This window comes from Cryptotermes secundus, unplaced genomic scaffold, assembly GCF_002891405.2.
Source record: "Cryptotermes secundus unplaced genomic scaffold, Csec_1.0 scaffold99, whole genome shotgun sequence".
Lineage (NCBI taxonomy): Eukaryota > Metazoa > Arthropoda > Insecta > Blattodea > Kalotermitidae > Cryptotermes > Cryptotermes secundus.
In genome coordinates, this window is record NW_019725842.1 from 927,151 (window position 1) to 955,119 (window position 27,969).

General features: G+C 36.8%; 2 protein-coding genes across 4 annotated transcripts; one reads left to right on the plus strand and one right to left on the minus strand.

Moving 5' to 3' along the window:
- Positions 1-48: 48 nt before the first annotated feature.
- LOC111863618 (ciliogenesis and planar polarity effector 2) lies at positions 49-12,490 on the minus strand. 2 transcript variants are annotated; one of them, XM_023850105.2, is made up of 4 exons: positions 12,155-12,490; positions 8,119-8,384; positions 5,682-5,818; positions 49-2,972 (listed from the first exon to the last, which is right to left on the minus strand). In XM_023850105.2, exons 1-4 carry the CDS (start codon positions 12,180-12,182, stop codon positions 2,753-2,755), a joined length of 651 nt encoding a protein of 216 aa, XP_023705873.1. In that variant the 5' UTR covers positions 12,183-12,490; the 3' UTR covers positions 49-2,752. The 2 variants fall into 2 exon arrangements, with proteins under 2 accessions (XP_023705873.1, XP_023705872.1); XM_023850104.2 differs by lacking the exon at positions 12,155-12,490 and adding an exon at positions 11,873-12,042.
- A 341-nt stretch (positions 12,491-12,831) lies between these two features.
- On the plus strand, positions 12,832-27,760 carry LOC111863638 (DNA-binding protein RFXANK). Of its 2 annotated transcripts, none has more exons than XM_023850133.2 (7): positions 12,832-13,235; positions 15,853-15,907; positions 16,639-16,988; positions 24,260-24,389; positions 25,831-26,054; positions 26,163-26,310; positions 27,489-27,760. In XM_023850133.2, the coding sequence occupies exons 3-7, from the start codon at positions 16,641-16,643 to the stop codon at positions 27,530-27,532; spliced, it is 894 nt and encodes a 297-aa protein (XP_023705901.1). In that variant the 5' UTR covers positions 12,832-13,235; positions 15,853-15,907; positions 16,639-16,640; the 3' UTR covers positions 27,533-27,760. The 2 variants fall into 2 exon arrangements, with proteins under 2 accessions (XP_023705901.1, XP_023705900.1); XM_023850132.2 differs by having other exon boundaries at positions 12,834-13,235; positions 15,853-15,926.
- Positions 27,761-27,969: the final 209 nt, after the last annotated feature.

Sequence of the window (27,969 nt, forward strand, 5' to 3'; positions counted from 1 at the left end):
TTTAGTTTCTTTGCTTTTCTGCAGGACCTCCATTTTTTCTGGTTCAGTGTGGTTTATATCTTACATTTCTACTTATGAGGTATCTTTGCTCCTACTGTTGTTTGGTTACACGTCTCTTAAGCATTTTGGATCTGGGCTGGGTGGACAGGGTATTCATCAATTCTTTATGCATACGAGTAGGGTGAATCAGTAGTGACAGTACAATAATCTTATGGTGTTCCTCATATTTTTTGTCATACAAATTGTTTTAATGTTTATGCTTGTTTACTTCAATAGTTTATACTTACAGCATGACACTGAAGATGTCATTGAAGTTGTTTTATCTGTCTTTACAGTGAAAGTGTAATATTTTTGTTAAACCACATAAACAGAAATGTAAGCTGACTTTAACAACTAAAATGATAAGTTAGCAACTATCATTTGATCAACATATTTTTTTTTCAGACATAATTTCTTACATTCAGTTTTGAATGCAAAGCTGACTACCTTGCTCTGTAAAAAAAATTACTATTGTGAAATCCAAAGAAGTGAAAACCAGATGGTCTAATTCACGATGGAATAGAAAAATCTGGCAGAATCTTCTAAGGATTGCTATGGCCCAAATGGACTGTTTTGCCAGTGGTGGTGGTGATGACAGAGTATTATTAAAGTAAACTGTACCAGCTGATGGTCAAATTTTTTGAGCTACACACATCCAACATTTAAGGCAGCCAAAAGATCTGCCAGCCACTGAGAATGGAATGTTTATTTTAACTGTAATTTGGCAGTCCCTTAGAGGGATAACATCTACAGTGCCCTTGTCAGCAGCAAAAGGCGTGAGGATCATGCTTATTGTTCCTCTGTAGTGTGTGCTTTCAGCTTTGATGAATTGAGCACATGTAAACACTTGTATTACTTTGAAAGCCTTCACACATCTGTCTGAATTGATATATCTAAATTTGGGGCAGGCAGTATTAAAAAGCATAAATTACACCATTATTTATTTATATTAATATTTAAATATAAATTTATGGCTAAACTATGGTACTTTTCTCCCCTTCAGAAATCTTGCCTAGAAGTAGGGGTCCATAAATTACACAAGCCAAACTGGTGGTATATAATGCATAAGGAGAATGAGGGAATGTCCCCACACATTCTCAGAACTTGGGAAGAGATGAAATTACTTTGTAGAAACTGGACATGAGGCTTGGTGGATCTAGAATCTTTCTGTGTGAAGTGTTGACGAGAACAGGAATGGGTAAAGTATATTCTTATAGGTGGCATTTCAAAATTAATTTAGGTCCTTACATAAAGTGGTTCTTAAAATGGACCACATTAAACCAAATCAAAATAGCTTGAAAAATTCAGTACCTCTATAATATTCAGTTTCATCAAATTCGTCCAGTATTTCAGCTGTTTCTGGTGGACATTTATGAAAGTAATAACGTTTTAAAAATGAAATCAAACCAGTATGGAACATTAGGCAATTCCCAGGCTAATTGAAAACATATTCTCTGAAGCACTGGCAACAGGAGAAAATTGTTTACCATATACTGTAATTTAAGCCAGGGACGAGATATGTCAAGACATGAAGCATGCAAAGGTGTAATCAAGGAATATATACAACATTTTGGTAGTTAAACTTCAGGGAGAAGATAACACTTGGGCAACCTAGATATGGATGTGAGGATAATATTAAGAAGTATCTTAAAACATGGTGCAAGAGTATGGGCTGGATTACACTTGATCAGGATAGGATCCAGTGGCAATGTATTTCATAATCAGCTCAGTTTACATTTAAATTATTTACTTTCATATTCCTTATTCAATCTTCTAAGTATACAATATTATCAATTTATCTTCAGAAGTAATGGTCTTCTTTCAACACCACTATGGAAATAAGATTACAGATGGCAAAACTTGTGATATACATGGAGGGTCTTAATTACATACCTTAAATATAAACATCGTTTTCTACAATTCTATGCAAGCAGAAATGGTCATACAAATATATGGTTACAACCACTTCAGTAGTGAGATACGGCAACAGAAAGCATGAGGAAAGAAAAGTAGCCAAAGTATGTGTAGTTGTAGATAAGAACTCTGCCCTGCTGTGCCAAAGTTCCTCGTCCACTGAAAGATGTCAGACATGTTGTGTATTTCATCCCAGCGGCTTGAATGGTATTCCACAGCTTGTCCGGTGTGTTATGCTGTTGGGCATAAATGATGATCTTCAGATGGTGGCATGAGTGAGATGGGGTGATAGTGAAGGCCAGACAGCTGGTGCATTTCATCCAATCCACTGACCTGGGTAGTGACTGTCTAAATGCTGTATGACATCACAAGAATGCACAGGAACCTGACCATACAGTACTCACAGTCTGCCACATTGCCACGGCAATGGTATATTGTCCAACAGCTGTGATAAGGGTTCAGATAGAAACTGTATATAGGGGGCAACTGATAATCAACAGTAGTAGCTTATAAGAACCTCAAAGATAGCCAATTATTCCCACCCAAACATTTACTGGAATCATGTTTCATGAAAGGAATGCAATGTTGCGATATCCTGGTTACGAAGTGATTGCAGACATTTCTGTTTGCCTCTAAGTATAGAACATGATGCTTATGTTTAAGGTATGTAATTAGGACTTACCCTGTATATCCTGATTTGAAGATTCGTGACAGGCTGGGGTATGGTGAATGTGAATGAAATGGAATTTTGAAAATCCTTTGTGTCCTCAACAGCCACAGGTGGCTGTACAGTCAACTATTATCTTGCAAGCCCTTGTTTTAGTAGGTACTCTTGGTCCCGTATCCACAGCTGCTCACATATAATGTTAAGCAACGGAGCAACTTCGTGCACCTCACTGTCACAGTTACTTCTGCTTCCTGACCATGTGTTATCAATCTTGAGCACAGGAACTTGCCACTTAAGTTCAAACTCCTTAATATCTGCAGTGGAAACTTCAAGTATGTTCCCTGGGTTATATCTATAAAAAAAATAAAAAAAACCAGTAAAGGTTCCACTGTGCCCAAGCACCATGCCATAGAGATGTATAGGGGATGTGTATGTTTTCTGTGGCTTATTTTACAGTGATGTCAGTATTTAAAATACACAGTGTCAAATGGTAGGATAATTGGTGAATAGTGAATTGGAAAAGACTGGAAGCAAGCAGTCGAGGCCAAATTGAGGACTATTCCGGAATTTGTCTGGGGGACTGGTGGAGAAAAAAAAAAAAAAGACAGGATAGTTTGGTTCCCAGTTGAGACTTGAACAGAGGAGCTCCTGTGAGTATTACCACACCACCACCCTGCTTGGTGAGGATCTGGAAGAAAGCTCTATGCATTTATGCCTCTGCGCTGGATCAGGTGAGAGGTGAGCTTCACATACTGGCTACATCATTCAGAGAAAAAATAAAAACAATAAGTTTTAAGAGAAATTTGTCCCTTTGTGACCTACTTAGTAGTTACTCCTGGAGTAAAATGCCATTCCAGAATTCTCAATAAAACAGATGACGTAATACATTAAACCATTACAAATGATCAAGTCTGTTATGTTACTTGAAGGGCAAGCCAAAAGTTCATCCATCATATTCATAATAAGTGTCCTTTGCTGTTCGAAATCATCTTTCCTTCAGGGTAATTTTTGTTGTAGGGAACAGAAAAGGGTCTGGATTGGTTAGATCAGGTGAAGATGGAGGCTGTGGAAGGACAGGAGTCAAATGCTTTGCCAAGAACGCTCGAATCAACAACACTGTGTGAGCTCCTGCACTGTTGTGATGGAGGTACCATATTCTCGATCCTTCTCCATACTGCACCCATCACACACCTCAGACCTTCCAGATAATAAGCTTCATTAACTCCCTGGCCTGTTGGAATGAACTCATGATGAACTATGTGGGAATCAATAAAAAAAAATAAACATTTGTTTTCATTTTTGCATGCACTTGTGGTGGGATTTTTGGGGGTTATGTGTATCAGGACTCTTCCACAGCAGTGATTGTTGTCTTGTTCCATCATACCCATAAACCCAAATCTCATCTCTGGTGATATTTTACAAAAACTTCATCATTTGCTCAATGCAGGCAATCTTTGAGTACTGGAATGTGCTGAATTCTCTGATCGTCAGTCAAGAGCTTTGGCACAAATTTTGCCGAGAATCAGGGTATCCCTACATCATCTGTTAAAATTGCATGATATGAGTGAATGGACATTACAGTCTCTTCTTCTGCTTCCTGTACAGTAAGTCAGTGACATGCATGAGTAATATCTTATGCTCAAGCAATCAAACAATTGTTTTGCAAAGCTGAAGATCAGCCCATCATCATCATCTGCTAAAGTTCTTCCACTTTTGATACATTTGTGCCATTTACAGGTTGTCTTTCTACTCAAAGCCACATTGCTGTAAGCTTCACACAATATTCTGTGGGTCTCTAAATCTGTTTCTCCAATCTGACACATTTTGTAAGCTCTGCTTCTTTACGGATGTCATATCACAACATGACAAAACCACACAATCATGCAAATTGTTATAACACTACTAAACTTCACCTGAGCTGTTTGGAATGAAGTGGTATGTACAGGTTATGGTCAGAGTTATCAGTTGTTTCATGCATATGAATGGTGGTGCTCCAGTCATTCTGGGAACTTTATGAATTTATCTGAGTGTATCAGCTTTCATGTTATAATGTTGAGGAGTCAGAGCAAAACTGTAGGAACTATGTGCCAGTCAAACATCTTTTGTTTTATTGGGTTGTACAGAGTATTTGATAACATAAAAAATGAACAAATAATAATCTATATCCATATGCTGAAATTTGATATATATATATGAATTAGGTTAACTGTCAACACAACAAATATACTCACTTTTAATGTTTTACAATTCAACTTTTTATTTCACGATATGTATCATTATATGGTCATAAAATATGGTGTATGCATTTTGTATGGGCATATATATGTTTGGTGTTTTCTACCTGTGCATTGGTTTGATGTAGTTGATATACACCATATTTTATGTTCCTATAATGATACATATCGTGAAATATGCACACCTAGTATACCACACGTTTACAACCCTTACATCATACTCATTCTTGCAGATAGAAACTTGTCTCTGGGCTCCATGACCAGGCTTACTACATAGACAGCTTCTACAACAAAGACCTACAAATGACATAACATTCCTAATTCTACAGTGTAGCATTGGAATCTTAGTATTAAGTTGGTATACATATTTCTTAACCTCCCATGCTAAATAGTTTTAATTATATTTTTTTAATATTTTTTATTATTTCCATAATATATTAAACACTTTATAAACTAGAGGCAAATTTTATCTGTTAGTATATAATATGACACGTACTGGTGTGGATCCGTATCAGTAGTTCACCTATATATAACTGCCTGATGATGGTCTTGCACGACCGAAACATGTAGCAGGAATAAAAAGTCGATTTGTAAAACACTAAAAGAAAGTATATTTGTTGTGTTGACGGTTAACCAAATTCTTATATATATATATATATCTGGAACACAACAGGATGAAACCAATGAAGATAGCTGAAATTTGATTTTAGAATAATGTATACTTTTCTTGGACAATACAAGTACTATAATCCTATAGATGATGAACATTACATATTGGAAAGTGGTACATAATATACAGTTCAAATTAAATTTATATTACATCTTACCTTGTTCCAATAACAATGTTAGTTGGATTTTCTCCCATCTGTGACATCCTGCTCATGTGCTGGGGTAATTCTGCAAAGCTATTATTGTCCAAGAAGGAGAAGACATATATGATGGCATCAACTTTATCTTTGCAAGCCTAGGATAAAAAATATACAGATGTTAAAACCAGTGATGTGTTACGGGATGTAGAATTATGCCATTTGGTTCAGAGAAAGTGTTGGAAGGTCCTACTTCTATCTCCTGTTTCTTGCTTTTGCTTTTTACAAGAATACTGAAACTGAATTCCTCTGAAAGAATAAGAAGTTATGCATCTGTAAGGCTTATTACAATTTAATTTAGTGGAAAATATTTTTGTTAAAGGTTTAAGAGAAATAGGTTACAGTGGATTGAACTGGCTCAGAGCAGAGTCCAGTAGTAGGCTTTACTTTCACAGAAGTGAATTTATTAAACAGCTGTGTAACTATCAATTGCATAAAGAAATCCTATACAATGGAGTTACATTGAAATCCAGTTTAAGTTTCTGGATTTAGAATTTTCTCTCATTTCAAATTTCATGCATGCGCACACACGCACACTCTCTCTGTCTCTGTATACTTTAAATCATAATTTCAGCAAATGTGTATGCTATCAGCAAAGGTTGAGGCTGCATTGCTGCCTGATCCTGTGACTATTTCCACAGCTTTCTGTTCGGGACATTTTCTGGACATCCCCGTTAGCCTTAAGCTTTTTCTCATGGGTATGAAACACTGCTTCTCACTGAGATAGAAGTAAATGTTATCAGTGTCCAAAAACAAAGTGCTCAGAAGAATATTTGGTTCTAGGTGGCCCAAAGGAAGTAAGGAAATTGTATTACATAATGAGGAAATTTATGACATAGAAGTCACAAAAGCTGTTTCTGTAGTGATGTCAAGGAGGTTATTATGGGCTGAACATGTGGCTTGGATGGAAAAACAATAAATACACACACATTTTTCGGGTAACCTGTTGGAGCAGCCGTTTGGAAGACTGAGGAGATCATCAGAGATTAAGATGTATCATAAAAAAATCACCATAGGAATGGGAGATGGATGAAACTGGTTCACAATCATATCCAGTGACAGACTTTGGATGTTAGTGTAGTTTCTAAGCTACAAGTAACTTCTGTGACTGCTGACAGTTCAAACAATAAGGTTAAACTAGGTTATGACATGCATTATGATTCTTTCCCCTTGATGTCCCAAAGGCGTTTGCTGAATTATAATTATAAAAGCTGTAACGATGGATTTCTTATAAGGTTTTGTTAATCTTTGATTAATTTAACCTTTAACATCCAAAGTGTCCTGATCAGTCCAGTGGTGAGTATGGTCGTCATGGCCAAAGTACCCCAATTTGGGCAGTCAGGCATTTAGCCTCCACTAGTAGAAGCATATGCACAATCCTAAATATTTATTGTTAAATATAGCAGAATTAAATATATAAATTTTTGTTGTTATCTGCTTGATGTATATACAGGTTTCAACCCCTGCGTCATATAACTGAATCTCGCATTTGTGTAGTACTCCTTGAAGCACCTGAGAGAGCACAGTCCCACACATCTTGCACTGCCTTTCAGTTTCATAATCTTCCAAACAAGGTTTCATTACCATTGTATGATAAAAGGAAACTACAATATTCAAATTCACTATGACCTCACAGAAAACTGAATGCACTCTGTATCCCAGCTGTGATACAAACGTTTGTTTACAACCATGCAAAGGGCAATATTATCTAGTAGCTGCAATGGCAGGGCCTCGCACTGAATTAGGAAACAACACATATACCCTGTAGCCTTTCTAGAAAGGCAATGTTTTCACTTTTCTGTCCTTTAGTCAACAGACTGGGATATCTGAAGGGTGTTACAAAGACTTGAAATTTGCCAACAGAGAACCAAATGATTTTATTGCTTCCAGCTGGTTTATGGCACCAGGGAATGCAAAAATATTTCAAGTGTTACAAGCAGGAGTGATTTCATAATGCACGACTACTATGTGAAGAAGTGGGAAACTATTTTTACTGTATGAATCATAATTACAAGAAAGAAAGAAAGAAAAAAAGTAGTTTATAACTTCTTGTCTACATGTTTTCAAATCTTACATTATAATATGTGACACTGTGTTCTTTGCTGATAAAAACAAAGTTAATGCATTCATTTATCATAAAAATTGTATGAGATACAGCATTTTCAAATACAGTGCAAGTACCCTGACAGGAACGGGCATTTAAATAAACTCTGGCCAGCTCAAGCTATCACTATTTCAAAAGGCTGGTGTTTAAAGGTTAACAGAGCACTGTTTTCTTGAAAGTTTAGCACCTATGAGAGAGAGAGGGGAGGAGTGAGTGTATTAAAACCTTCTGAAAGCAACAATGTGAATGAGACAGAGGAAACTTCTGCAAACACAAAACCCCCTAACAACATACCGGCAGAATATGGCTGTATTTCTTGATGCTATTATCACCAGCATCCCAGAATTGTAGTTTAAATAATATTATTTTGTCCCAGATCTTAACAGGCCAATATATATTACTTTTTCGTATGCCTGCTGTCTCTACATATGTGCTAGGACATTTGATACCATACAAACGTGCTACTGTAGCTGTTTTTCCAACACCAGATCTTCCAGTAATATGCAGCTTGTAAGATACTTCTTCAATGCTAGAAGGTAGACTAGGTCTATCTAATATACCTGAAAAAAGAATATTATTTCAGAAGAAGTAAAGATTATGTCAACAGATAATGACTTATATTGGTCCAAGATTCTCAAATCATTATCTGTTTATCTTGGTTCAAGTTCTTGTAAAGAGTGACATGTCAATGATGTAACACATGGCATGAAAAATTTTAAAACAAGTACTGAAAGCATGTGGTTCATTTTATGGTTTCAAAGAATTAAACTGGATAGGTACCACTGGTACTAACATCAAAATATGGCTATGAAGTTCAAACATGCTTGAGTCAAGTGAAGTAATGTGAAGTGTCCTTGTTTGAGTACAGTGAAACGAGCAGAAGCACATGCCCTTTTACAACTTTATATGTTTGGATTTGCACTGTGTACCATGTTTTTTTGTATGTATTTTGTTTTGTATTGTTCCCTTGTGTTATAGACTTTCCTTGTCTGTATCACTGTCAGTTCTACTGCCACCTGGTGAACACCCAATTGCAGTATTACAATAATAATAATGTAATAATGTGCAAAAGAAAACTTCTAGCAGATGTATCTATAATGCAATTAACTAACTCTATGCAGCCAGCTTTCTTGAGAAGCAAGCAGTTGTTCATCTAGCCATGAAATTTCCTTTTATGGAAGCTGGAGGTTTATTACTGTGTTCACAAAAGCCTGCCACTGGGCTGTCATGAGCCAAATGAATTAATTCCAGATCCTCCTGCCATATTTCTTTACAATACATTTTATTATTGTCCCCCCACTATCTATGGCTAGTTCTTCTAAGTGCTCCCTTTCCTTCAAATTTATAGGATATCACCATACAAAGGTATATTACAATCATTCATTAATTACTGTCACCATACTAACACATTCTCAGCACCTGCCATTTTCCATGACCTCATGAACAAAGTAAGTTTTCAAGGATCTATCATCATAAAAACTTCAGAACCTTACACCGAATGACACTGAGTTTCCTGTTTCACAAATTTACATGACTGCTGTACTGGTATTCCTTATGGCAAGAAGTTAAAAAGCATATTCTGAGAGGCCTGTAATACTACGAGTTTCATACATAGTAATGCACAGAAATAAACTGGTCTCTTATCATCTGTTGTGATGGTTCATTAAAGAGTTGTATCTGTAACACTGACATGTGCAGCTGAATCAGCTTTAGAGACATGACTTAAGAGGGTTCTGAAGAGAGAATATGTTTCATAGGAACAATATAAAGAACTCGAAGCACCGATATTCTGATCATTCAAGAGGAACAGTAGATTTCTGTAAACCAAAAGTGGAGATGTATCAAGTACAATTTCTTCTGTTCACATGAAACAGAAACTAAATTTTAAAATCCACTTATTTTGTAAAGGACATCTCTCAACATATCTTTTTTATACAAGAGGAATTCATGCACCATGATGTTTTGTTTGTATGTAAGCTTTGAAATAACATCTCAATACATAAAATGGTTTCTAAAAAATTAGGAATTTTTAAGAGTCTTGTGCTAGTATGCAGAAGTGTAAGTATGTCTTTTTGAGTACTTACAGAATGATTTGACACGACACTTTCAGTTCAGAATCTTTCCTTGTCCTGTCTTGTATCCAGAAATGTAAAGATTAAAATATTCAAAAACTATAATTTATCTCTCACACCACAGGACAAACACTCTTTGGGTATTGTGTATCCTGACAACTGGGTGGGGACAATATTTTGACACAAGGGAGATGAAGTAACAGGAGGTTCAACAAATTGGCATGACAGGAGCTTCATTAGGGAGGATGACATGAACACTCTTCTTCACTTTAACGTAGTCTCATGTTGGGCACCACTTGTGACAGTGTTTCTTCACATCCTCTGCTCCGTCATAGTTGTTGAGTGCTACATGGCCTTAGAACCACTTCAAAGTACCGGGAGTGATGTGAGGGTAGGAAAAGGGAACAATGTTCAGGGTGTGAGCACGAGATTCTCTTCCGGGCTTAACAGGCCTTGCTTCAACGAGAGGTTCTTCCCAAAGAAGTCCCTGGAGCACACTCTACTCATGAAGATAACTGACTTGGTTTATTTTCACCAACACTACACAATATTACACAGATTTATTATACAATACAATGCACTACACCACTCTGCAATGCAACACAATATAATATTATCTACTCTTCTCTCTCTCTCTGTCACACCATCCAAAATCAGCCTTTATATACTCTTGGATGATGTAATGCTTCCAGAACCTTCCACACTGGGGGGGGGGGAGAGTAACGGATACACATACCAAGGTGGCTAACATAATATTGTCTCAGGCTGCAGTGGTCTTTATCTAAATATTCCTTGTTTGCTAATTCTCAGAATAATTATAGCAAAACTGAATATAAGTCACATTTAGTATACAAATTGTGCTAAGTCCTAAAGTGTTAATAAAATTAAAATTTATATTATAGTTGGTAATATTTAAGAATGATACTGGTAGGTAATGATCGGTTACAATGAGAAATGAACACAAAATTTTGTTCAGAAAATCCTAAGTGAAATCACTTTGGAGATCTTGGCATCAATGGGAGGATAATACTCGAATGAATCTTAAAGAAACTGAATGTCAGCATGTGAACTGAATTCATCTGGCTCAGAATACAATCTTACAAATAACATAATAAACTTAATTTCATGCATCCTGCTGTCGTTGTTTGCTTTCCATGCAATATGGACAATTCTTCTTAATGACGAGGCAGCATTACACAATTCATTAATTGCTACACCATAGGCCTCTCTTAAAATATTCTATATAAAGTAATATCGATTTTCCTTATTGTCTATGGAAACGCACACAAAGTATATCCAACGAGTGATTCAATGTTCTTGAAAACATCATTAATATTTTACTTTTTATAATACTTCAAATTTTTAATTTTTATATAATCTGAACTTTTGTATTTTTTACATAAGCATTTTTAAATTTGTACGATTAATAGTGTTATATCCATTTTATGACTGCAGTTAAATTGTAGATTTTTGTTGATATGTATTTGCCTGATGATGGCCAATTGTGGGCGAAACATGTAGCAAAGCCACAGCTGAACGCTGACTTTGATGTTTTACTATTTGCTGTGATGTGACGGTTCATTAAAGAGTTGTAACATAATAAACCATAAATGACTGGAAATTTCTGGATTAGCCAGGCTTTCTTAGAATGACTCTTTTCCAAAGAAGTTCTGTCTTACTGCCATTTAGAACTCTTTAAAACTTCGCCTTTTAGCGATTTGGCAGGCCTCCCTGGACAAGACTCCGCCTACAGTTATCACAAAAATACCACAGCATTCTTCATTGGCACTTTGTAAAACCAGTTGCTGATACGTGCACTCCACTGTGCATCATGACACTCTGATCAGGGCACAAACTGAACTAAATGAACTGAAACCCAATCACCGTTCATCGATGACTTTTGTCCTGTAATGGAAACACTAAATAATTATGCAACACATCTTCTTTTGCCATTTCTGGTCATATGAAACTTATACCTAAAACTTTCCTCCCTGTTGTTTGAGGATCGTAGAAGTGCTGCAATATTGTTTCACCTTCCGCTGAACTCTGCCAATCTAAAGACACAATGCTACCTACTTTTGTGTTCACAAACATTTTATCAACCATTTCTTAACACCTGGACCATAAAAAAATTTCCTGTACTACATCCATGCCATACCATCTCTTGTGGGATAAGAAAGTCAGCTCTGCTTCCATCTATATTCAATTTCATTACATCTTCAGTATTCCGGTTTCAGTAGTTCAGTCAGGCCACCCACCTTGACCTGCTCGGAGTTCTTTAAACATATCAGTTTCAGTAGTTCAGTCGGGACCGATCAGGGTTCTGAGCGTCCTGAGGGTCAGGACCAGGACAAAAACTTTCTACGGCCCTAAGTTGGGTTTCATGGAGTCTGTAAGTAGTACTATCTGGTTTGAAGAAAATTATTGCAAAATGAAAACTATCTTGCTGTTATCGAAAATACGGACGCTTCTGTAGAGGTTCGCAACAACTTAAGAAATAATGAAATGAATTTCGATAAGAAACTGCGCAGAACGAGGGGGCCTAAGGAACCCAAGGAACACCGCAAGATGCAGATTTGACTAGCGTCTCTTCTGTCACCATGTTGGCGCTACAAGGAGATCGGTAGTGGTTGATGTCGATTAACTATGGATATATTCTGTGGTTATGACGTTATAAGACGTTGGTCATCTGATCACCTAATGAGGGTGGTCCACAGTTAAGTCCTTATGCCTCTGCTGGGCGCACACCAAGAAAACTGGCAACCGTTGTGTGCTGTGTGCTGTCTTCCGGGGAAAATAGCTCTTTGATCTCTTTGATGCAGGTTTTGTAGACCAGAGGCACCGCGTAATCCTTGAAATAAATTGTGCAAACGGGGAAACTTGGATTGTGGCGTTATGTAATCCGTGGTCAACGCGCAGCACAAGAGAGAATGTGCATGCTGGTGTTTACAGTCTTGCTATCTATGTAGGCTAGCTAGTACGGACTTAAACGTCTTAAAGGTCTTAAACGGTCATAAAGGTCTTAAACAGGGGGGTGAGACTGAGATAAGGGAAACGGATACATGCAAAACTGCCATCTCTACGTATCCTACACGAACTAGATAGTCTAGAAAGGATTGGAATCCATCACAATACACCTATCGTAATTAATCGAATCGCAAAGTGTTAGCCAATGAGAGAATCTTGAAACGTCTTAAAGGTCTTAAAGTCTTAAATGTCTTAAATGAGTGTTTTGCGCCGAAAGTGCAGGGAAGTGATTGGCGATTGAAGACGTTAGTCATTTGCTTTGGTGTGTTTTTTAGTTGAACTTTTAAACAGCACAAAACAACACCTTGAATAGTAAGTTGCTGGAATACATGTGCACTGGTATTTATTATTACATTAAATGTAATGGAATGGATAATAACAAAATTGTATGCAGTGATTGAAAAGCAGCTTACAATACGGAATATCCACCATACGACATGCCAGACTGATTTACGGGCAAGTCGGGTTAGGTTATCGGATATGCTCATATATGTAGGTTGTTTGAAAATAAAAGTAATATACACATGACTTGTCGGTGTATGATTGCGAGGTCTCACGGCGGATATGGAATCTCCGGCGGTCGTCCGTGCCTGTATGGAGTTGGTATCCAATGTTTTGGACCGACATCCTCCGAAAGAACATGATTTTGTTGAGTCTCCTAGGCTTGCCCACTTGTCTTTCTGGTGGTGGGTTGTTTTACAACGCTTTCAGTATCCAGACAGGCTTCCACATGCAAGCGAATACAAGTTCAGCTTACTGTCAGATGTGGTTGAAAACTTGGAAATATTTAAAGGAAATACAGATGTAAGCAATTTAAACACAAGACGCAAATGTGACGTTCATATTCCAGATGCCAACTAAATATCAGGGAGGAGTATCCTACACAGGTACCAAGTTATTCAGGAATCTTCCACGTACAATTACGAGCTGAAATTGTGATGTAAAAGTGTTAAAGCCAACATTTAAAGATTACCTCTTAATTGCTCCCTTTTACTTTGTAGATCTTATCTGTATTGAAAATTTGTAATCATAATGCATATCTGAATGTTAAATAAGATTTTTTATACTTACTATAACATTTCCTGAACTGTATGTATATCTATATGTGAAATAAGTTTCTGTGCTTGTTCTGCGACGTTCTGCATCCTTTGGTTTCCCAAAGAAGGATGTATGTCCAAATAAATTCTCTGCTTCTCTGTGAGTAGTGTATATGGCCAGCGAGCTGGGAGCGAATTGGTGTGAATAAAAGTAATGATGATGGCAGGAGTGATCACTGAGAGGTGAGCTTGAAGGAGGACTGGTGTAAAGATTGACAGTCACTGTACGCAATTTTAACTTAAGACGGTAATACACGGTGCAGGTTCTGGAGACCCTGTAATTCATAAACCCCAAAGTGTGTTGCCACCCCAGTATCCGAAACACCAGTATCCTCGGTACAAAAGTCTTATCTCGAGTGATAGTGTGGAATCTGTAGTGTTGAAGTCTGTATAGGTAAACATTATTTTTCTGATACACTGTCTATTCAGAATGGTTTGAAAAAAAGAGTAGCTTTATTCCCACCGCCTTAGAATATGCCATTAGGAAGGCTGAAGAAAATGAGGAGGGGGCAAAAATGAATGGAACACAGCTGGTTGGTGTATGCTGCTGATGATATTTTTTTTGGGCAAAAGCACATGTCACAGAAAAAAATCATAGAAGCTCTGTTACATGCTAGAAAGAGGTTTATTCTGAATGTAAATGCCGAGAAGGCTAAGTATACATTCATGTCTTTTCACTAGAATGCAGCACAAAAGTGTAACTGAAATACAGCTCTTTGAAAAAATAGTAAAGTTCACATATTTGGGAATGACACTAACAAAACAATTTGCACTCATGAAGAAATAAAGAACAGTGTATTATATTCAGAAAGTGACTTCTGCCATGCAGTTCTAAATCTTTTGCCTTCCTGTCTGCTGTCTAATAATGCAGAGATGAAAATATTGGAACAAAACTTAGTGTCCTGCATTAAGGGAAGAAAATAGACTGAGAATGCTTGAGAACAGGGTGCTGAGGATAATGTTATGACCCAAGAGGGAGGAAGCAACAGGGGGCTGGAGAAAATTACAAGAAGATTCCTAATTTGTATTCTTGCAAAATATTGTTATGATGACCAAATCAGAAAGGATGAAATAGGAATGGCAGGTAGTATGTGTTAGAAGAGAAACGCATACAGAGTCTTAGTAAGAAAACCTGAAGGGAAAATATCTGAAGACCTAGATCTAGAAGGAAGGAAAATGTTAAAATCTATCTTAAAGAAATAAGATTGGAAGGTATGGACTGTATTTTTCTAGGTAATGATGGGGAACAGTGGCAGGCTCTTGTGAACACAGTAATGAACCTTTGGGTTCCACAAAAGGTGAGCAATTTTTTGACTAGAAGAAAACTATTGGGTTCTGAAGATGGGCTGTTCTGTGAAGTAACTTATTTGTTACATGGATCTGGCAGAATTGATATACTTGAATGAAGTGTGGAGTTACTACTGTGCTTGGTCATGCCATAGCTCCAGCAGTCACTGACTTCCCACCATGGTGGCCTGAGCTTGATCACAGGTCAGGTCATGTGGTGGACAAAGTGGCAATGGGGCAGGTTTTCTCTGACCACTTCAGTTTCCCCTGCCAATTCTTATTGCACCATGTGCTCCATACTCATTAATCATCCTATCATTGACATTATATAGTCTTGATACTGACATGTCAGTAAATAACACATTTAACTTAAAAGTTACTATGAAGGTGGATCTTTATTCCACAGAAAACTTCTGATTTCATCATAATATCTGAATATTTCGTACAGGAAATAAAAGTGGGAAACATCTTCAGAATATGATTGTTATCTGCCTAATCCTGAATGAAGTACATGATAAATTTTTGTGTCTTGATGTTTATTGCAGGTGAACCATCAAGTATCCACTCATTAGCTTGGAGCACAACACTTTCTGTCTGCAGGATCTATCATCAAGTGCAGGTTGGTCCGGATTCTTTTTATTTTTGTTCATTTTGAGTAGAGTGCTTTCCTTGTATCAGAATTAAGTTTGCGGTACAGTCCATGAGGTTGCATATCACAATCAGAGGAGATAGGCATTTTATGTATTTTATGTAGTATACTACATGACTTAGGTTTCTTTTTATTATTCTAAGAGAATATTTGGTCTTCTTTCAGAACAGTTTACACCGTTTAATTTAAATGAGGCTCATATTTAGATGTCAACTCTAGAAGTCTGCTCAGTAGGTAGAAGCCTATAAAATGGAGGAAAATTCAATTTTCCTCACTTCAGTTAAAAAGTGCGTTATGGTATTTGTTGAAGTGCTGTAATGTATTGTGTTTTTATATAAGTGACACACTGGATGACTTAATAGCAAAATTTAAAAGATAAAAGGGCTGAGTCCACTTCCAGACATTGAGTCCTAGACAAGATATACCATTTTGACTTTTCACAAGTCACATGTCAGACTTTGTAATAGTACACCTTGAATTAATAGGCTAGAAATTAAACCGTTTAGTATTTATGCGTGCTGTGTGCAGTTTATTCTCAACAAATCTTATAATGCAGACTTACAACTTTTTATGTCAAACTTAGTAAGGTAGAAAGTATTCTAGGATGATCTTGAATGTAGTAACTCAGATATGTTACAGAAAAGTTCATGATATTAAATTGTATTGTCTCTTTCATATACAGAGATGAAAATGAATGTTGACCTTAAGAGTGACTCTTCAGGTGGAATAGGTGTTGACATGTTCAACCACAGCAATGATGAGGATGATGAGGATGATGTTGAGGAGGAGGAGGATGAGGATGAGGATGAGGAGGAGCAAGGCAATGTTGACGATGATGATGGTGACGAAGATGAAGATGAAGATGAAGCTGAAAATGGTGTCTATAACAGTAATGGATGTAATAATTTGGATGTAACACCTACGGATCTGCAAATTAATCACAATTCTTCGACACTTCATATGTCCAGGATCCATTGGCCACCTGGTTCATGGCAAGATGGTACCAGAAGGAGTGCCTTTCAACCTTACAGGGTAGGTAGCGTTGTGGTAGTCATTGATAATGAAATAAAGGACCTGTTTGTTTCAAGTTTATTAACTTTGAGATAATTCAGATCATGAATGTTGTAGATATATCACAACAGACATCAATATATGATGTGGTATTTATCATTCTAAATTCATGCTGAATGTTTCTGTTTTCTGTAGTTGCATTTGTATGCTGTAAATTTGTGGTATATCTTATATTATTCCTGACAGTTAAAAGTGATTTACTTGTATCTGTGTCAAATTCAGAGAGTTCAGAGGATATGTTGAAAGGTTGACAGTAGAGTGAGGAGGACATATCTGTAGTTCATTTGGCACCACCATATTTCTCAATGGAAAGTACACCATCTTGAATTAGAGCAAGGTGGATATATGTTACAGTTTTTCAACCTTTTCCTGGGCGAAGCATTAATTGGTATCATAGTTGATGAAAGTAATGTACGTAGGTCGTACCGAAAGTCATGAGCAACTGTTTTTTGCCTGCAACCTGGGAACAGCAGATGAAAGAGAGTATGGTGATAGGTGGAACCAGCTGTTGTATTAACCTTGAGTGTCTTGTAACATCAATAGCTTGCATCACATGACCAGGATCACTCCTAACAAAATGGCCGACAATGAAATGTCATTTCGCCAGTGTGCTGTCATCGAATTTCTTGTGAAAGAGGAAATCCCTGCTGCAGAAATTCACCAGAGACTTCAGTGTGCTTATGGAAGTGTGTGCATGGGTGCGAGCAGTGTTCGAAGATGGGTGAAACATTTTAAAGACGGGACCACCAGCATTGAAGATGAGCCTCGGAGCGGTCGTCCTCGAACAACCACACCTGAACACAAGAAGGAAAGAGTGGATGAGATCATTCAAGATGACAGGCGTGTGACTGTGAACACAGTAGCCCGAAAACTTGGAATGGGGCACAGTGCAGTACAGGAGATGATTGAAAGCTTGGGCTATGGGAAAGTTTGTGCTCGTTGGGTCCCATGGTTATTGACCGAAGACCACAAAGGTCAGCAAAAAGTCATCACCTCAGAACTGCTGCAGAAATATTGACACGAAGGTGATGATTTTTTGCTCTGTATTGTGATAGGTGACGAAAGCTGGTTTCACCATTTCGAGCCTGAAATGAAACGGCAGAGTATGGAATGGCACCATTTGCATTCTCCATCAAAAAAGAAGGCAAAGACAGTGCCATCAGCTGTGAAGGTGATGGGCACAGTCTCCTGGGATGCAGAGGGGTTTATTCTGGCCAAATTCCTGGAACCTAGGCAGACCATCAATGCTGCTCATTATGTCCAGACACTGCACAAGCTCCGTTGTGCATTGCGCGATAAACGTCTGGGACAAAACATCATCCTGAATGACAACGCTTGCCTCACATTGGAAGCAATTGCAAAGATGGGGTGGGAAGTTCTTCCACACCCCTCCTATAGCCCTGATCTGGCACCCTCTGGGAGGGACTTTAAGCCTTGTGTCCCGGCACATAAAAGATCCTCATGTAAAAGACCTCTGAGCAAAATTAGGCAGTTTCCCACCCAAGTAGTTTCCAATTCCTCTGGTAGATGGGGAAGCATCAGGGACCACTACTGGAGAGGGCTGACATCGCTGGCAGAAAGGGGCTGCTATCGAGCACCAGTAGTGGAAGAATGTGGCGACTAGTTAGAATAATTAAAAAGGGGGACACACAATAGATCAATAAATGGTCGCAGTGCATGGGGTAACCCACCCCCTCCGGATAATAATAATAATAATAATAATAATAATAATAATAATAATAATAAGTATTGCATTACAAATATGAGTAAGTGGAGAAATTATAAATGGTGAACTTAATTTTATTATTCTGTTTGAAATTTCATCATATCCACTTGAGTTTTTAGTCTTTAATGATTTAATAATTTTATCAATTTCATAAGTGGAGGCATACTGCCAATTCATATTAGTAAAAGGTCTACTAAATATATTTACCAAGTTGATTGGATTGGATAAATGGGAGCTTATATATTTATTATTATCTGATATAACAGAATCAGCTATAGATAGAAAGTGTTTATTAAAAGCATTTGCAATCTTGTTCTGATTCATTATTACTTTATTATCTACTGTTATGGAATGAATACCTTTATCCCTTTATCCTCATTTATTATTTACCAAGTANAAGAATAATTCTATTGTAATATGATTTTTTTTGCAGCTATAATTACTTTTGATAAAAGAATTTAAAGTATTGTTTATGATATATTTTAAGGTTTAAATCATCACTATGTCTGCGTAAAAACAAGAGTTCTCTCTTTCTTTTGCACAAGGTCATTATCCCTTTTGTAATCCATTTATTATTAATAATATTATATTTTATTTCCTTTTTTGGGAAACGTGTAAAAAACATCTTAAATAAATATCATGAAAGTTGTTAAACATGTTATTAACATTATTGTCCCCAAAAATATTGTCCCACTGTTCCAAACTTAATAACATTTGAAATTCAGCTGTAGTATTTTTGTTAATGTTTCTAGTAAGGCTAGATCAAAATATATTATTAGGTACAGTAATATTCTTAGATGTTATGAGCTGCGCATCATGATCAGACAGTCCATTAATACATGGTTTAATGCTATAACTTTTAGTGTTACCAATAAATATAATATAAATTACCTTATGCTGGACACACTTTTGAAGGAAATTGGAGTTCATAGTGGAAGATGTGAATGACTGCTTGGCTTTTATTACTACAGCATTCTTAATTCAACAGTTAAATGCTGCTGTCATGGTGTTCGCTGAAACAGTAGGATAATAGAACTTCAGATACAGAAGTAACTTTGCAGGACAGTAAACCTTTGGTTTGTTATTGATAACAAAAGAGTCCTGTTCATGAAATAACATAGTTAACTAAAAAGGGAGTTTCTCAAGATGAAAGAGTCGTTATGCCATTCTAATGAAAGTAGGTAACAGTTACTGTTAGCATTACAGTAAATGCTTAAAATGTTGACCTTGCATTGCCACACTAACTTCAGCTCGGTGATGCCAGGATTGATAAACATGCCTAGAAATGTCGAGAGTGTTGCATACCAAGGTTCAGCTATTTTGAATGTGCTGCAGTATCCACTACTGAAATGTAGAGCACATTTTGCAGAGAAAGTAATCAAGGGGATGTAGGTCTGTTGAATGACATTGCTAAGATGCTTGTCCCAGCCTTCCTATCCATTGCCCAGGGTAGGCAGTCTCAAGGTAATTTTTGGTGGTGTGACTGAAACTGGCTGTGACACCATCATGCATTAATCAGAGTTTTTGTCGATTATTCAGTGAGATAGGATCCAGTAACTGTGACAAAGTGTGTTTCAAAAAGTGATGCCACCATTGAGTTTGTAGGCAAAATGTGTGGGCTTAGTCTCCAACAGTAACAGCTGAAATGTTAATTGGAAACACCCTTGGCATCTGGATTGAATTCTACTATTACATTATGCCAAATGTGCATATTGTGGAAATTTAGTATGCTGTTTCTTGTGAAGTCTGCATTTTTGGTGAAGGGAGTGGGGCTGCTAAGGAAGCATTCTTCACATTGTTGAAGGAACCACTGGAAATATTCTTGGCATGGGCGAAAATCAAGCAGACTTAGGGTTTGTAGCTGTTACTAATGGTATGAGTACAGCAATTGCTGTGGAGAACCTACTGCACTGTCATGCCACATATTCAGCTGTTTGTCCTCAACAAATGCTGGTTCATGGATTAACTCTCATCTTATTATGTGCTCTTCCACATCAGCTGTTTTTTTCTGCATGTCTCTCTCTTCTGTTGTCTGCTGTAGAAGGGTGAACAGTACGGTTTCCTTGCTGTGATGATCAGTGGCACGAAATTTGTGTGGGTTTGGAAGTCTGCTTTGAGGATACCTCTCTGCATACAACCTTACAGCTGGTGTACAAGTACTGTGGGCTTCACTGAGAATTAAATGTGTAACAGTGTATTCTCAGAATGTGAAGTCTATTATTCTAAGCACAGATTCACAAAGCAAGTGACAGTATTCATACAGTTCACTGGAACTGAATACTTGGTGTTATATGATAGCATATGTAGTCAACTCATTATCACTGTAAACATGATGATCATATGTGCGATTACTGAATGGGCAAGGTGGTAGTGATGAGACAAGAAGTCTTTTACATTTTCTACTTTCAACTCTAGTTTGGTTCAAAAGTGGCCCTAGCATCAGTTACTTTTGTAACCAAACTTCTATTATCCTGCTGTCAACAGGAACATGTTCAAATGGTGCTAGTTTATTACAGAAGCATTTTTGTAACTGTGTTTATATACATTGTCTCCATTGTTTTGGACCATAACACTCACCCTGGGACACCCAGTATACCCCAGAAAGATATTCTGCTGCTCAGTACGGGTTGGGCATAATACATTACACTGAAGAAATTTATAGCTGGGATAAGGGCATGCTGTAAACCCAGCTTTTGGACTTCAGTCACTCATCTCAGTTTTCATTAATTTCCTTTAGTGTGGCATTCTTTGGTAGAGGTGAGGCAGGAATGTAGCTCAGGGGCAGTGAAGGGATGAAGACAATGTAATTGAACATTTTACATGAAAATGCATATAAAGAACTTTTGGGTTTTCCAAAATTAAAATAAAAAAAAAATATATTTTTTTTTGGGATGGGGGAAGTGACCAGTTATCTGTAAAAATCTATCAGGGAAGCAGTTAATGACTGAATGATGGTGTGGAATTGTATTTAGGTTACCATTGTGCTGACTGAGCTTTCTCTGTTTGTAAGTAGGTGTTGTAATAATACCTTCAAGTGTGCTACAGCTGCCTCATTCCAAATCCTTTCCTATGCCCCCAGCTCACCACTCATCACCTTTGCATCTTGTTTGATGCTGTATAACTTTTACAGCAGAAACAGAATCGTTAAATGATCTAGGAGGAAGTCAGTTTCCTTCTATACTTTGCTTTAGAATATGCCATCATGAAGGTCCAAGAGAACCAGGTAGGACTGAAATCGAATGGTATGCATCAACTTCTGGTTTGTGTTGATGATGTTAATTTACTTGGGCATGACATAAATACCATAAAGAAGAAGACAGTCTGTAATAGATGTCTAGAAGTAAACAGAGGAAACTAAGTATACACCCGTATCTTATCACCAAAATTCAGGATAGTATCATGATATAAAGATAGATAAAGTATCCTTTGAACAGGTGCAGAGTTTAGACATTTTGGAATGACAGTAACAAATCAGAATGTCATTCTTGAGGAAATCAAGAGCACATTACATTTGGGGGATGGTTTGCTGTTGTTCAATTCAGAGTTTTCTATCTTCTTGCCTGCTGCCTAAAAACATCAAGATTAATATATACAAAACTTATTTTGCCTCTGTGGGTGTGAAACTAACTTACTTTTTTTTTATTTATCTCATTTTGGTCCGTTACACTATCAATCACTAATTGTCAATAGATTTTCCGTCAAGTGCAACAATATATATTTTGATCACTTAATTATCTCATCTGCCTTACATGTTTCGGTTCCAAGGAACCATCTTCAGAGGCACTTATAACAAACCATGAAAACACTGGCACAGCTCAACATTCACAATATGTAATTATTCGTGGAAANCCCAGTAGGGCTGGATATAAAATTTTGTCACATACAAAGTTTTACATAAAAGATCGCATGCAATAAATATAATATACAATATTAAATATAACATAACATTTAAGATATAACATATTAAAATATATATAAGGTAAATAGAGCCTCATACAAAGAGCACAAGTTGTCAGTACAATTTTCCCATTTAGAAAAATACATACTTGTTAAGTCAATTCTCAGCCATAACTGACTAGAATTGTCAGTGTTAAATTGATTAGTACAGCCGCTATTAAATCCAACCAAAGAGAGTAACTTATAGTTTTGTCTCCTTTTTTATGTATTGGATTAATCACTGCATATTCGAGTCTTTCAGGATATCCATTGTTATTGAGTTATAAGTTATAAAAAAACTAAGGGTTTACTTATTTGTTGTCTACACAGTTTTATTAATTTGTTAGGTATACCATCAAATCCTGAAGAGTTTTTGGATTTGAGCTTACTAATCGCACTACTTATCTCGTCTTCAGTGACTAAATTAAAGTTCAAAGCAGGGAAACCATTTGGACAATAAGTATACAAATATTTCATTGCCACGTGTGAGTTAGTTTTCTTTATATTGAGATTTTCTGTTATTGATGAAAAATATTTATTGAATCTATGGGCTCCTTCATCAATATTTACTTTTACATTATTCAGTTGATATGATTTAGGTATCTTTGCTCCGTGTTGTTTTTATCCTGTCCTCAGCTGATACAATTAGTCAATTATAATGTAATCTCTTCACTTCTCTTATTACTCTTCTTAGTATCCTACAGTAGATTTTATAATAAGATTACACATGGTCTCAGATATTAAGGAAAGAATGTAGATGTATGTATAAGAACAGAGTGCTGACAAGAATATTTGGACATAAAAGAGGTATGAGTTAATAGGAGGCTGGAGAAAATTTCATGATGAGGAGCTCCATAACTTAACTTCTCAGCAGATATTAGTATGATCAAGTCAGGGAGGGTGAGCTGGGCAGGGCCTGTGCTATTGTATTGTATTTATTGCACGTTCCAGCACATCCATACAAGGTCAAAGCCATTGGATACAGAACCTGTCACACCACTAGCTTGCTAAATCAGCAAGTAGCCAACATAACAATGCATATAAACGCACAACAATAAATTGAGCATATGACACCCCTACACATCACTGCAACTACAAAACCTACCATGTGTATATAAGATATACTACAAAATTAGAACACATACAGTATGTATAGGAGGGGAGAATGCATAAACAATTTTGAAAGGAAAATATGAAGGAAGGAGACCACTAGGAAGATCTAGACATATATGGGAGGATAGTATTAAAATGTGTCTCAGAGACGTAGGCTGAAGGTGTGGACTAGATCCATCTTGCCCAGGATAGAGAAACATGGCAGGCCGTTGTGCATATGGTAATGAAGGTTCCAAAAGATGCTTGGAATTGTATGGATGGCTGAATAGCTGCTGGCTTCTTAAGAAGGATGTAATTCCATGGTAGGTAGTTATGAGATAATCAGTCTGTATAAACGTGTCCCGTGCAGAGGAGTCATGTTATTGTGTTCCATGATGTGTGTGCTACTTGTTGGTTATATTTAATCTTTATGATGTCATCAAAATGTTTTTGCATTTGGATGTTCTGATATGTGTAGCCCACCATGGTACTAACAAATTTACAACGTGGAAACATTCCCACTGCAACATCTGCGCCAGAGCAAACTGATGTCAGCCTGCACCATCGTGCTGGTCAAGGAGAGATTACTGCACTTGATATTGATCAAGGTATGGAAATATTGTACTTATTTAGTACTTATATACTTCCAGCAATTTGTTTTCTACAGATTAATAGTCTTACAAATTTATATTAACGAAAATAAGAATAATAAATAATTGTTTATAACTACAAAGATTCCAGATATCAGCTTCATTGGTAATTCTGATAACATCCGTATAGAAGCTTGTCTGATACTTTTGTAAACATTTCTCATTTAATTAGTGCAGTGCTTCACCTCACATAGTAGAATGCAATAAGATCAAAAGGGCTCTGCCCCTTAGAATATATTAAACATTATGAAATTTCATTTAAAATTTGAATAACTTGAAAGAAACTGGGCTGATAGCACCATACACTAATGTTTGAAGTGGAATGGACAAACACTTAACAAAAACTGTACAGGCTATAAAGCCCACTTGTAAGGATGGGATATGAACATGCATTTTAGTATAACCCCATAGAAACATGTCTATAGAATCACATCCAGAGATCTGTGGTTCAGTGATTTTAAGTTTCCACAACAAATCTACCTTGGGAATATATGGAAGGGTTGGAAAATGACACTTTTTTTTTTGTCAGAATATCCCACAGGAAGACACTATTTTGGAGACTGAAGTGTAAATGGCAGGGAAATATTAAAATTGATCGTCAAGATTTAGAATGTGAGAGTGTGGACCAGAGTCACGTGGCTCAAGATAGGTTTATTGGTGAGTTCTTGTGAATGTGATAATGAACTTTAAGGTTTCATAATGGGTAGGGAATTTCTTGACAAGTTGACCAACCATTATATTCACAGGAAGGACTGTTCCATGTAGTCAGTGAAAGTTTACACTGTAACATAACATTGCTGCGTCATCTCTGCTGATATCATGCCACATGTTGTGTAACTTTGTTGTGATCTTCCAAATATGTTTTATTTGCAGTAATCTTCTCATCTAGAAATATATATTAAATTTCTTTTAACCCAAAGTTACATCAATGTTCTGTAGATGTCTTTATCTGCTGTAATCTTTTGATCTCAAGAAAATGTTCTGAGTTGGTGTTCCCAAAGAATTTTCGCCTGTTCTGACATTTTCATCCGTGGAAACATGTTAAATCATGGTTCCTGAAATATTAGTCTGCAGTAATTCTTTGGCCAAAAAAACTAACAAAACACTGAATCAAAACTAAAAGGAAACTGCTCCTGCAATGCAGAATTAATGAAGTACTAAAATTTGTTATTAACTCCTCAGTTAGTAGTATCTTGACATATTTTCGTGTTAACTTAATGTTACTGAGAGACACACTGTTGCCATAATTCCCTTTTGCTTCCTACTTTCTCCCGGTTAGTGTGATGTGCTGTTTCCATTTTGCACAGAAAATGATGTTGATATTAATGATAATGGGAGCTATAACATGCATTATATTTCCCTCATGCTTTCTTCTGTCTGTTATGTCTTCATTTAACAGAATATGATGTTGATGTCAAAGACAGCAATGGTCTCACTGCACTTATGTGGGCTAGTTCATATGGGCAGCTTCCTACAGTGCAACTTTTACTAAAACGGGGAGCTCAGCTAGAATTTGAAGGCCAGGAAGGAGAGACACCACTTCTTTTGGCAGCAGCTGGTGGTCATCATGAAGTTGTGAGGCTGTTACTTACAGAAGGTGCTGCTGTAAACCATGCAGATGAGGTGAGGCACTAGTTTTCACACAGATTTGTTTTCTCCTTCCTTGATATAGTTGTCCACCAGGTGAGACTACTAATTAATCAGTTTACTTTCATTGTCTTCTCTTTGCAGATTGGTAATACTGCACTTATGTATGCAGCTCATGGTGATCATCCCCACTGTACCAATGAATTGCTTATACGTGGAGCTGATGTTACGATGGTAAACCTCAATGGTGACTCAGCATTTGGCATTGCTATAAAAAGAGGAAGCAAACTAGGTACTGTTCAGCTAATAGCTCAGTCTTGATAAGTTGATAAAGAGCACTCAGAATGGACTTGTATGCCTGCTTTTCCCTAAGTTTAGGCCTTATATTCTCTTTGCTCTTATAGGGTGAGTCTGAAGGCCATTATGCACCTACTGCTATTGTAAACAGCTCTGATTAAATTAGATAAAAGCGGTGTATATTAAGCAACCCTTGCACTGGGATTGGTTTGAATCTGTTATGCATTACTGTAGACAGCATGTTCTGAAATATATTTCTTTGTGTAATTATTGGAAGTGGCCTCAACATGTTTGCAGACATGTTATTTGTAAGACATGCTAATTCATTGTGAGAAACAGTTTCAGTTAAATTTGTGGTTGCTTCTTTAAGTTCAAAGATATTGTCTCTGTACATTGCAGCCCTTATTGCTTTCTGTTATTTTCACTGTTAGAATTTGTAGTAGTGTCACTGATATGTGAGCAGTGTGCAGTAATGCCATCTGCTCAGAAATTGTCAGTGGCAAAGGAACAGAGTGGCAGTACATATGGCTATTGACACTGATGTGCCTTAAAACCCACAAACACATGCCATGAAAATCGTTTTCACTGGCGTAAAGCTTACAGTACATCTTACTAGAAGCTCCGTGCATTATAGACCTCAGAGCTTTATACTTTGATGCTGCTTTTGTCCTGATATTAATTAAATGGAAGTATGGATATAGACAAATCATATTTTTGCATAAATTTAATGCATGTTGTGGAGACTGTGTGCTCCTGTTTTTGAACATTAAAACTAAAAATAAATGAACAGATTACATAAAATCTGGAATTTTGTGTCCACCAAAGACTTTGTCAGAGAAGTGGTATTTTGGTTCATGCTGGTTTAGCATAATCTTTATTCTACATGAAGGTCATATCATACTTTATTGATGTTCTCAGAAATGTCTTTTCATAAAGTAAATTTGCGACTAGGATGTTCTGGTGGCAACTATATTTCAATTTGTGGGTAACAGTCTGCAATCAGGGAGTAAGGAATTTTAAATTCCCTGCTTTTATATGGGTGACAGCCATATTTTAACTTGGGAATAACAGTGTTAGTCCTGAAGAAATGGGGTGCATTGACTTAAATAACATTCATCACCACCTTGAGAACCTCAGATTTATTTAATAACTGTATTTTATTTTATGTTACAGCTCAAGCAGTGATGGAAAACTACCTCCTTACCCTTCTGAGCTGACACTGCCAATAATATGGTTTTTAAAATTTTTTGACATCTGCACTACTTCTGTGAGAAGAGTTGTAAATATGGATTATTACAATTTTAACTTTTTAAATTGTACTATACATAATATAATATACATTATGTGCTGTAATATATATGTAATATATATCTCAAATGGCAAACTTGATGTACCCAGTATTCCTGTAGGTAATTCTATAATTAAAAGTCATAGCCATCCTGAAATTGTCATGTTTGCATTTGTGTTGCTGCCTTCTCCCTTAATAGAGGAATTAATTAAGGGTGGGGAAGGAGGGAAGGAATACATAAGTAAGTAAGTAAGTAAAAAGCTATCTTGTAACAGGCCGTGAAGGCCCATAGGGTTGTGAGACGTTGAGGGTCGCACAGTATCTAGACAATTGGCTCAAAAATGGCGGTAAGATTGTAAGCCTTAT

Excerpts from the sequence above, each read along its gene's own strand:
- LOC111863618 (XM_023850104.2), bottom strand. The coding sequence starts at position 12,002 with ATGGTTGATAAAATGTTTGTGAACACAAAAGTAGGTAGCATTGTGTCT. Across the intron at positions 8,385-11,872 it reads AACAGGGAGGAAAGTTTTAG|GTATATTAGATAGACCTAGT; the intron begins GTATAAGTTTCA and ends TTCTTTTTTCAG. Across the intron at positions 2,973-5,681 it reads AACATTGTTATTGGAACAAG|ATATAACCCAGGGAACATAC; the intron begins GTAAGATGTAAT and ends TTTTTTTTATAG.
- LOC111863638 (XM_023850133.2), top strand. The coding sequence starts at position 16,641 with ATGAAAATGAATGTTGACCTTAAGAGTGACTCTTCAGGTGGAATAGGT. Across the intron at positions 24,390-25,830 it reads TGCACTTGATATTGATCAAG|AATATGATGTTGATGTCAAA; the intron begins GTATGGAAATAT and ends TTCATTTAACAG. Across the intron at positions 26,055-26,162 it reads CTGTAAACCATGCAGATGAG|ATTGGTAATACTGCACTTAT; the intron begins GTGAGGCACTAG and ends TTCTCTTTGCAG.